The sequence below is a fragment of the Opisthorchis viverrini genome (assembly GCF_000715545.1).
Source record: "Opisthorchis viverrini unplaced genomic scaffold opera_v5_210, whole genome shotgun sequence".
NCBI lineage: Eukaryota > Metazoa > Platyhelminthes > Trematoda > Opisthorchiida > Opisthorchiidae > Opisthorchis > Opisthorchis viverrini.
The window spans coordinates 92,966-104,646 of NW_008751866.1; the positions used below are offsets into that span (position 1 = coordinate 92,966).

At 44.7% G+C, this 11,681-nt stretch overlaps 1 protein-coding gene across 1 annotated transcript in view; it reads left to right on the forward strand.

Moving 5' to 3' along the window:
• The window catches only part of T265_08254 (hypothetical protein), a gene marked incomplete at both ends in the record, with an annotated part of 87,804 nt that overhangs the window by 70,656 nt on the left and 5,467 nt on the right, over positions 1-11,681 (forward strand). Inside the window, 2 exons of the mRNA XM_009174002.1 lie at positions 4,038-4,172; positions 9,107-9,385. Of these exons, the coding sequence (XP_009172266.1) occupies positions 4,038-4,172; positions 9,107-9,385 (414 nt within the window). The remainder of the gene's footprint in view (positions 1-4,037; positions 4,173-9,106; positions 9,386-11,681) is intronic.

Consider the following 11,681-nt stretch of genomic DNA (forward strand, 5'->3'; position numbering starts at 1 on the left):
CTCTCTTTTCTCCCATATTCTCCTGTTACTCTTTCGCATTCATCGCTTGATTCACTTTTTATGTCTGTGACCATGCTCTTCAAAAATAAATGATAATATGCGCTGAAAAGTATACAAATCCATTTTATTTCTGCAAGAATGATGACGGCGATATAGTGCATATCACAACCGCCAAATTTCAAGGTCATCTTTGATAATCACGAATGCGTTGAAATAGCGTTACCGTGCCCCAATATATGTGCGCTTCGCATTATACAAGTACTGACTGTTCAAGAAACTCTATGAAATCGCCTCAAAAAACGTTTTGGATTTCAGTCATTCGTCTGATTTCATTCAGTCTTAGGCGAAAAACACCAAAAATTCAGTAAAATACGAATGTGACAGAAAATGATCTGAATTGCACAAGAATGGTAACATCCGATGCAGAATATGATTACCAAGCTGTCAGTTAATCAACGGTCATTCTAACTGAACACGTCTGACCTTGTAAAGGTTTTTTAATCATTAGTTTTCCATCACTTGATGTAGCCACTGAAAGTACAGAGCTTTTATAGCTTCGCCCATGACCAAACATTTGTATTACCGATAAATTTCAACTTTATGAGTGTAACAAGAAAATGGGTAAAAAGCGTTGTGACGGTTTCGCGGGGACCGTATTGATTGGAAATGATTTCTGCTGTTTGACGCCATCGCCAGTAGTCTACTTCTGAGCGATCCACTGGAAATGGCGATCAGCCTGTAACCAGTGAGTGAATATGCTTACAGATTTAAGATAGACCAAGGTTTTAACCACCTATCTTGTGACAGGAAAGGTGCATCGTGGCACAACATGGTGCGGTGATCTTCTAAGGGACCATCAACAGGAGACTACTCATCTCTTCTTGAGGGGATTATTTAGCTTGGTTAACTGAAAACTTGATTTATGATCCTCTAGATCGAGTGTTCACCGATAGAAACTGAAACATTGAAGTGTTTATCTACCATCTCGAGTTAGTTATGAAGCAGACTGTTGATATTATACGGACTCTGTAAACTACATTCTGGAGTAGATGCGGAGTATTAGAGGATCTGAGGGATAGTGTTATATCCGCTGATTCGACAATCTGTTGTACCTGACTGCTGACCCGCTCCAGTGCCTAGTGCCGAAAAAATACTCACAGAAGGGAACACAACAATTATATTCCGAACATGCGAGTGCAAGAGTGTGAGTGGGAGCGAAAGTACGACGGTCTCAAGCCATTTATTGTAGAGACACTGTCCGAAATTGGTCCAATGCTGATGCACGCGGTCTGGCTTTGGTACGAGGGTGTGACGTGCTGCATATTGCGGGGGCGTTGTCTGACCTTGATCAACGCTGACTCGCGCTGTCTGGGGTTGATACAAGGCTGTGACGCGCTGCATATTGCGGGGGCGTTGTTTGTCTGGTCAACATCTAGCAGAGCTGAGAGTCTCAGTAGATTTCAGGCATTCAGTGGTTGCTTTCAGGAATCTGGCCTTCCTGATACGTAGAATGGGTCGGTGGAAGCGAAGACTCACCGGCAAGTCATGTTACGGGGTGAGGATGTAAATAGATATACTGATATGTGGGTTGTGAGTGAGCAAATAGTTTGGTTATTCAAAGGTCTGAATCATCCACAGGGTGTCGTTCAGCTGTAGCACCCTTTCGGTGCCTAACTGCCATGCTACCCGAAGGAAGCACGAGGGCTGGGATACTGCCAGGTTGCCCAAGCCTAGACAAAGGAAGTCGATAGACAGAGGTCGGGTTCGAACCAAGGACCTTCCGGTCAATAAATTCGCGCTCTAACCACTGAGCCATGGATGGAGCTGACTCGTATTTTCTTCAAGCTAGTTTTAAGCTCACTGTCAGTTCACGCTACTGATGCGGTTCTTGTCTTTGATAAAACATCTTGCTTGAGAAAAGTTTAGAAGTTACATAAAAAAAGCTATGACAGTTGGATTAAACTCCTGTAAACTGACTTTCAGATCAAACACCAACCTGGTTCTGACCCAGTGTTTTTGTCGAGATAGTTTAGCCAAACATTCCAGGCACTGTATTACTTTTGGGAGATGTAAATCGATTTGATCCACCATTCGTGCACATCCGTTATCTCTCGATATGAACGTTTCTCACTTGTCAGTTTGGTCGGTTAGCACTGGAAATTCTTGAAAAAAAACCGGATCGACTGCTTGTCAGATTCAAATGGGGTCTTCAACAGAAACAAGCCTGTCTAAGGTGTTCAATTGAGCTTCCTTCCTGTAAATGAAGTCACTTGGGATCCTTACCGGAAATCACCAGCAGTGCGCATCTGATGGATCCTTGAGAAGTTTCGAATCCCCGGCATCCCTGCTAGTGACTGAACCATTCCGTCACGAGCGTCTAATCAGCACAGTGATTAACTCGCACTTGCAAATGACGGACTTTACTTACAGCAGCACCGATTCTAGTATCGATTGACTTCACTCACAGGATGAAACGTCTGCTAAAAACCCGCAAATCTCCCCACACTACCCGTGTAACTGTGATACTACTGACTGCGGGTACGCGAGTAGTGTGTTTTCTCATAAAGCCGATTTTCGTCTCTTGAAAAGTTAGATCTAATAAATAACTCCACAGCGAAGGCCTCCTACCTTTCACTAGCGCTTAGGTTAACCTTCACTTCTTGATTATCCCGTCGCAGAGAAATCTCCCACCTACTTGGGCACAAGTAGGCAGGAGGTCCACTCCTTATGAACACAAAGCTGGCTTGTTTGTTTCCGCGAATTCGTGATTGCACGTAACGTAGCTTCCCAGGTTAAGACACACCGAAATTAGCCAGTTGCATACACAGTTGTCCTGACTGCCAATTTTGTGGACAGTCAATAAACACTTTCCCATTCAACTACCTCAAACGTCTCATTCCCACATGCCAACCCTTCCCAATGGTTTCGTCCCTCTGAAACAACTGTATATGTTTTATCTGTGTAATATACTACTCATAAGGTTGCTGAAAATCCGCCGACAACCCACGACCGGTTTCGCCCTATTTGGGGCTCATCAGGTAGGCACAGTCCCCGAGTTTCCGTCAACCTTATGTTCTACTTGAAACCAAATTGCACGAAATTAGCGAATATACACTCATTTGCAAACTAATTTGGCATTTTGAGAGGCTCAGCTCAGCTGAATCTTTCGTTTGTGATGTTTTAGTCAGCTGTTACAGCCCCTGTTACAATCCGCCAGATTGTCAGGTCGTTCAACTACAATCTTTTATTTGTGGGGGTCATGATTGACCTAACTCGGATACTGTCAGCTGACGTCGCCACCAGAAACAAGCTGATGAGATTGGAAGAACATGTCTGTCATCTGGAGTGCTGCCTTTATTAGAAATGCTGTTTTTTTATCATCATGTATTTAGAATAGTCTTACATCTACATGCATACTGGTTATGATAAATCGACTTTCGCGCTTTCAACAAGCCACTAAACAACCAGTGTCACGTGATTGGGGCCATGTGACCAAATTTGGGCTGAACGTGCTTGAACACGATGCAAGCTCAGCGCACTGGTAACCAGTTTCAACTAGTTTGGTTCTTTGATAGTGCTGGTAGTCGTTAGAAAGCCAAACAGCTGCAAGAACAAAGTTCAGAATTCCCCCGTCAAAATTCTGGATACGTTTTACTATCTCCCCACGATGTTTTAATTCTGAGTCTCCTCTCCAATATGAGAAAAAGTTTCAAGGTTCAAGTAGAACATAAGGCTGACGGAAACTCGGGGAGTGCGCCTACCGTATGAGCCCCAAGAAGGGCGAAACCGGTCGGTGGCTGTCGGTGAGTTTTCAGCAACCTTGTGAGTTTTACTCAACGGTCCTTTTTGCGGGCTGAGTATATAACATTCAGTATGGAATATGGGAGCACGTAGTGACCCTCATTCTACTATCACGCTGTCCATGTCATGTGATCCAGAGCTGGCACTAGTGGGCGAGGATAAGGTATGGGGAATGAAATTTTCTGACAGTAACATTTCGACATCCGATTCCTCATCAATTTCACCCGCCATTTCAGGACCTCTCCGTCACAGTTACCTGCGATCGCACTGTGGAAGAAGTCGAACTGGTCCCGTCACCGACTGAAGTCAGCCAAGTCGATCGGAGGTGTGCCGCCGACAGTCAAGAATGGAAAATTTTTCATCATGTAGATGTAAGTATTTTTGTCGTTTGAAATATACAAGAGTAAAACTCGGTCTAAGGCTCGAATCAATAAAATGACCAGACGCCTCACGAACGTCTTTAATTGTGCTGGAAAAGCTGGATGACCTCTCGGTCTGTGAATCTGTCGAAATTTCCATGTTTGGCTTTTGACCCAATTGAATGGAACGAGAAACCGCATTAAGTGGCCAAACAAACTATCCGATTCGAGATATTCTTTCCAGGTTACTCGTTTAATTTTGTAGATTACCCCACATGGATGACGATGATGATGATGATGATGACGATGATGTTGATGATGATGGTGATGATGATGATGATTTGGATGGTGATGATGATGATGATGATGATGATGATGATGATGATGATGATGATGATGATGATGATGATGATGATGATGATGGAGTAAGAGTATTCCGAAAAAATTCGCTGGTTTTGGCAGAAAATGGTATGAACTTTCATGTCTAGCCAGCCGGTAAACGGCCCCCCCGTGATTCGAAACGCACTCAGAGCCCTTCCACCGAATACTGAGCTTACAATACAGCGCCACCCAAGCAGAACCATTTTTTCGCGTTCGTCTCATTGTGCAACGACAGAGACACACTGGTACACTGAGTGTCTCGGAGAAAGAACCGGTTGGGGGAAAACCCTTAGGTCTAAGGTTACTAATTTTGTCGTATCCCCTTAGACAAAAAGGCCGAATCACACAGAGTGTCTGCAAAGAAGAGGCCCGTATAGCTCAACTTGTGTTGTCTAGTCCAGTTGAATTAAATCAGTCGCGATTCTGAATACAACAACTTACGAATGATGTCGCCTCGATGGGTAATGAAACGTTTGCAATCAAACTGCCCAGCTCAGCAAATAAACCAACGACCATCTATGCTACCTGAGTGACCAACATTCGCTTCATAACTGTTTTTATAGACCAGTCTAATCGTTTTGTTTTTTTATGAGGCCTCTAAAATTTGTTTCGAACAAAAGCTTCATAGAAACATCAAAACAGAGAGATTCGACTGGGTTCCAGGTGAGTCTCTCNCTACAACTGAATATGCTGTACACGGGCCACCTCATAATTCAGTTGGCACGATATTCAAGATATCGCAGTATATTTTCATGAAGGAAATTACTCACAAGGTTCCTGAAAACTCTTTGACAGCCCACGACCGGTTCCACCCTTCTTGGGGCTCATCAGGTAGGTGCAGTCCCCAAGTTTCTGTCAACCTTATGATCTACTTGAACCCAAATTGCACTGTTCTCGAGAAATACACTCATTTGCGAATCAATTTGGGGACTGTGCCTACCTGATGATCCCCAAGAAGGGCGAAACCGGTCGTGGGCTGTCAAAGAGTTTTCAGCAACATTGTGAGTAGTTTTCTCTATGAAAACCAACAACAATGTTTTCGGGATCTCATCGTCAGGCAAGCTGATATCGAATGTTCAAAATAGGGACAAGTAATGAATTGAACGGCTGATTGATTGATGAATAAGAAAACTCAAAAACAGTCTAGTGATTTACGGCGAAGCCCAAGTTGCATCCAACTGGATGTCGGGTGACTGTATCGATCGAATCGTGTCACATGATCCAGGTAGGCTTGGAGCTGAATTTCAGCAACACAGTGCCGATCATGTTGCGGCTGCTTCGACTGTAGTCAGGCAGCGCATTTGGATCGATATGGGCAGTCTATTAATTACTCGGTAGAACTGATCTCGTGATCAATGTCAGTTATATGTGATGCGTTCGAGCTTATGGCTGCTGAATTGAGCGATGTTCCAGCGAGAGAGGTACTCACATATTTTCTTAGCGAATTGTCGTAATGTGTGCTCAGAATAGTCTGCTGAGAACCATAAGAGAAGGAACACACACCCATATTCTCGGTGAAATGACAACATTGATGTTTTCTTGTGAAGTAGAATCTCACAAACTGCAAACAATCTGACTGAGGAGAGATAAACTAACGATCATTGGTTTAAATGGACGTGATTCTTCGTGTAGAGTACAACTCATGCCTAATGGGTCAGCTCATATGGACGTACCCTCGAATAAGACTATCTGTGAACAACCTTCACAGTTGGCAGGGTTTGGGCCCCTCAAGGTTGCGATCATCTCTCAAAAGCTAGGTAGTTAGGCTGGTTGTACTAGAAAGTACTGTCGTTTACGTTTCGTGTCCGCTCCAATAACCCACCTGAAAAAAGATAACGGAGGGGTACAAAGTACCAGATGGGAATGCTCAATGCCAAAACACTAAAGAAGGCCTGACTGCACGTGGATTAATCGTGTGGTGGCTCACATGACCTTACAGACTACTTAATTTCGATGATAATGATGGGTAATCCACTACCTGTTCGTTTTCGTGCAAGCCGAAACGAGCCCCGAGTTGAGACAATGTCAGGTGGCCTAAGTCAATCCGGGGAGAAGCAGTCAACAGGTTAACAGACCTTCAGGATAGTATATTCCAGTCTGGACCAAAATCCAGGGGTGCTGGGCGCGTTGGTGAGTAGTTTATGAGATAGCTTTAAGAAGCCTAGTATTGGCTTATTGGTCTGTTTGTTCTTCAATGATAGCTCCCGTGAATTGGTCTTCCGTTTAGTCAGGACACGTAGTATTGTAAACCCACCCGTACGTCGTAATGGCATCCAGCTAGCAGCGGGCTTTGTCCTGCCAGACATCTGTGCGCAATTTAATGACCACAAGTCATTCACGCCTGACTGGAAATGGCGCTGCGTACAAACTCCTGAAGTTGGCGGGGGAGTAGGTAAACATGCACTTTCAAACTTATCAGAGAGTGGCACAAAACGATCACCGCAATTAATCAATCGTTTATCATTGAAATACTGGCGTCAAACCTCAGTTAGGTTTCAGAGTACTACCACATCCCCGTGTTATGGTATCTACAAGACCAGCACCAGTCAAACATGTGGGCGCGTGTTGTCTTGAGGAGATTGATTCCATTGAAAATGTACGTTTTTTTATCTTTGAGGTATGCCACGTTTCGAAACTTCCCTTGCCAGTAAAACGACCACGCTGCAGACTTTTGAGTTCCACTATCTCTATGCATGTCATCCGAGTAGCTCCATTTTCGCTGTTCTTGGGTTCGCACAGCATCATTTCGCTGGCGATTGAAGTCTACTTGAAAGTGCACTCAAAAGTACATACTCACAGTGCAGCCGTTTCACTTTAGCGGAAACTCGTCATCCGTGAGCGCCTGATGGATCTATTCTATACCTCGAGCTCCAGTCCTGTGATTAGATGCCACACCAGTGTAGAATTTGGTGAAGAGAAATCGATCGGTTAAAAGCCGCAGCTTGTCGGCCTTTTTTCGTGTCCTTCCAAGTATAATGCTGTGATGAGTGGGTGCACGGTCCATCCAAAGATCACAAGATCCAAGTCCACAAAGATCACAAACGGACCAATAGATTCACACTTCAAGTAGCCAATCACGTCAAAAGATAACAGATAGCCTTCGAATGCAGGCAAGGAAGAAGTAACCATTCAACTGCGCACTGATGATGTCTCCTCGTATGGTGACGAAACTGCAAACCCATGCCAAGGTCGGGGAACAGATCAACAGCCACCTGATCAACATCCTGTCCGTCATCCAAAAAGATGTATTTGCCGTTCTTTTTTTTCAAGAAAAGGACAAAGGATAATGCTTGTCATCTTTTGCAACGCCAAGCAATCAAAAATATGCATCAATAATTCAGCCTCACCAGAATCTGTGTACGTACACTGACAACAGGACATAGATCAACCTTTGATAATCATTCTTCATAGCCGTAACGATAAACAGCGAAAAACCACACGGATTGTTTATCACGAAACGACCGACACACGTCACACGGGGGAGACGAAGGAATACAAACTGAAGTAGTTTGTTCGTATCAGAAGATGCGAGCACACCGACAGCCGGATACAATAAAGCTCCATTCAGTGTCTGAATAATACATTTATGCCTGGAAGATGTATGACTGGAAGACTGAGTCTACAAACATCCGATCCATTATTCAAGTATGCAGCAGTTGAAATATTTAAAGTGGTCTTGTCCAGATCATCGAGAATACTTGGGTTTTCCAACAAGGTAGAGGATAGTTTATCACAGTGAACATTACTATTTCAGCAATTCGGCAAAAACGTCACACTGTTAGGCACCTTGACACTAATGACTGGACGAGAGTTCACCGTGACATCCAGTTTTACTTCATAAAGGAGATGAAAGTACGTGTAGCCGATTGGTCTGTCAAACTGTCATGGATCAATAGGTTACCAGGGCTTGAAATTCAACGATCAATGGGGCTGTACAGCCGAAAAATTCAATCTAGCTATCAGCCCATAATTTGGATACTTTTTTTCAGAAGGGCTTTTTACAAAACTCATCCAATGGTTTAATCGATAATTTAATGTGAACAACGAAACCAATTCTGATTTCGTTTGAAATTTGGTAACAGACCTGAAGAAAACGAAAAGAGATGGTCTTAAAGGAAGCTTCTGTAGAGGTTTCCGCCGCCGTACCAACTCGTCCGTTTCAATTTTTCGTTTAACCTTCCAGGAATTTTCAAAAATGCTCCACGCTTTTGTGTACTGAGTTAAAGCAGGGAAGAGATCATGATATTTATAAACAGGAAACAAAAATCCATCGTTAGAACGACCAAAAATCGACGTTCATACGGTTCGTTACAGCCTGTCCTAAAACTTTACTGATTAAGAATGGTTGACTGTTCAACTGTGTCTGTATGGAACAATTCCATACAAAATCCCAACGCACGGGGACGTCGCAAGTGAAGAGAAGCCCTCTCGTTAACTCTCCAATGGAATGTGCTTTTGTTCGGGAAAGGCCTTCTGCTTTCAGCTGTTTTTTTCAACATCAGAATGTTTAAAATCTAGTAGTAGACTTACCAACATTATTCTCACCTTTTCCACGTAACTTCTAGATTGCGTCCATGGAAATCCAAACTGCTTACAGTCCTGGCACCTGCAAGCGACGCCATCCAGGCCTCGTGTTCACCAGTCGATCAGCCCGTAGAGCTGGCTACTTTATGGTCAATATGGCTTTGATCAGTTGTGTCCTGAGCCTTCTCTCCTTCTCCGTATTCTCCGTCCCCGTGGATGGAAATCGTCTTCAATTGTCCCTCTTGCTCCTGCTCACTACAGTCACTTTCAAATTTGCAGCCTCCCAAAATTTACCGAAAATTTCCTACCTCACTTACCTGGTGAGTATCCTGTGTTTCGATCGAGACGAAACTTGATTGTTGAATTGCTCCCATACCTTCGTAGCTATCCAGGAGGAAAGTGAAAATGGGTGTATGCCAATTGTTGAGGTTCTTGATGTGGAACTTTAGGTGACACAGAGGTTTGACGATCCCGAATAACACAAGATAGAATTGGGTTCTACACTTTGGGTTCTAGACTTTTCGCCTTAGTCGTAGCTCATTCTTCAGTCCTGTCGGATAAATACCGACTTGGAAAGCATATCAAACTGGAGACAATGGTGGTAGCTCAAATTGTAATGATGGCCATTGATTTATTCGCTAGGGTGGTTGAATACGTCTCATCATCAGTCGAGGTCACATCATGCGTGTGTTGCGAGTGGAAGTGTGCGGTTGTTGCGCGTGCAGAGGGCAGGCTCAGCAGACGGGGCAAGCACATACATGGGTGAGTAGCTCAGCAGCACCATTCACACACACACACACACACAGAAGAGACTGGACCTTACCGTGGTGTGACGGTTTGCGCACCTCAGCGATCCATTGAGCTATACTGGAGAGTGTCCCGCGACACTCAGAGAGTCTCTCATACCAGGTTGGTCAATGGTTAGAGGTCTGACGAACACAGTCTCCTGGCCCTCCAGGTTGGGGGTTGGAACATGTGGCGACTTGTTCCGTAGAAATGGTAATGCATTTGCATTTCCCGCCAAACACCGCTGCCTTGCGGTTAAGCTTTTGAGCCAAAGGCTTTGGTTGAGGACACTAATCGTCCTTCTGTCTAGGTGTGGGCGCCCTGACAGTATCCCAGCCCTCGTACAACCATGACCTACACAACTAACAATATTCTCATGCCACATCGGCCGTCGCGTGGTGCCATCAGCCGGGTCGGATCGATTTTAAGTCTGCTAAGCCTGGTCAAATTTACTGATCATCTATCGATTGGCTGAGCATCGCCTTCGGCCTGTTGCTCAACGTGTTTTCTCATTCGTGAACGGGACTCTCTGTGGGTTCAAAGGTACAAGGGGGAGCGGAGCGATGTCAAGGATACCGGGACTCAACAATCAACAGGCCAACAGGAATGTGCACCCAAACGATCATTGTCAGTAAAACTGATCAGGGTGAGTAGACCTTACATCAATCAGTGCACGAGCAATAATCAGCAACAAGTAATTTCCACTCACAAAACACTGGTGATGTCAACTCAACTGGTGATGAGACCACCTCATTGAAAAAACCGGCAGGCATCACGTCAAATCCATACGGGATGTTCTACTGACAGAAGGACAACCAAGGTTGAGTAGAGTGCGCGGACCAGATTGAGCAAACTATTATCCCGTGTGCTACGGAAGCTGCCATAAGCCGGTGAACTCGTTTTTCGCTTCACAAATTCCACAACAACGATTTTTGAACACCTGAAGATGTCTCAGTTCCGCAGCTCCAACAGGCTAAATTTCATAGCCATACAACAAAACAGCCCATACTGTAGCTTGATACACACGTCTTGTTGAGGTTCCCGGTACGGAACTTTGAGTGACGCGTAGGTTCGACGCGTATGTTTGGCAATCCCGAATATCAAAAGGAAGAATTGGGTCCGTAATTCTACGGTATGGTAAGCAAATGTTTACAACAAACCTCAATTGTTCACGTTCGTAGGGTGAACAACTTCGCAGGTCTGTCACTGACCGGCACAGTGTAGTGTCAACGTCCGCACACCAAACAACGGCGGGCGGAATGATGGCTCAGTAGGGTGGGTTGCGGTCGTTCCTTTCGACGACGGTCTCGTGATTCTCTTTGGACGTGCGATCACACGGAACCCATGAGAAAACCGGTCAACACTAGCAAACGGGATACGAATGCGCATGGGTAAGTAGGTCAGCAGCGCACATTCACACAGACACACATGCCAATACACAAGTGTCGTAATGGACGGCCTCTGCGGCAAGGTGGGTGGCTGGTACGAATAAGCAAAACTGGAGATCAAAAGTACATAGGCGGAGTAAGTAAATGGATGGGGGAGTTATCATAAGGTCACGTTAGATTCAACAGGGGCATTCAAGCTGTTTCAAAGATCTCCTTCCGAAACTGCACAGGCAGTCATTTTCAGAGGCTACTCGAAGGTTACTCGAAGACACATGTACCTGAAAATGCTTCCCAGGTTGGCGTACGGCATGAAATTATGAATTTGAATACCGAGAGGAAGTACTGCTTTTCTCTGCATACTGACGAAGGATGACCTTGAGATATCCAATGTAAACACCATTGCTCTTGTAGCGGACCTAGGGCCTTATTAGCGTCTTGGATC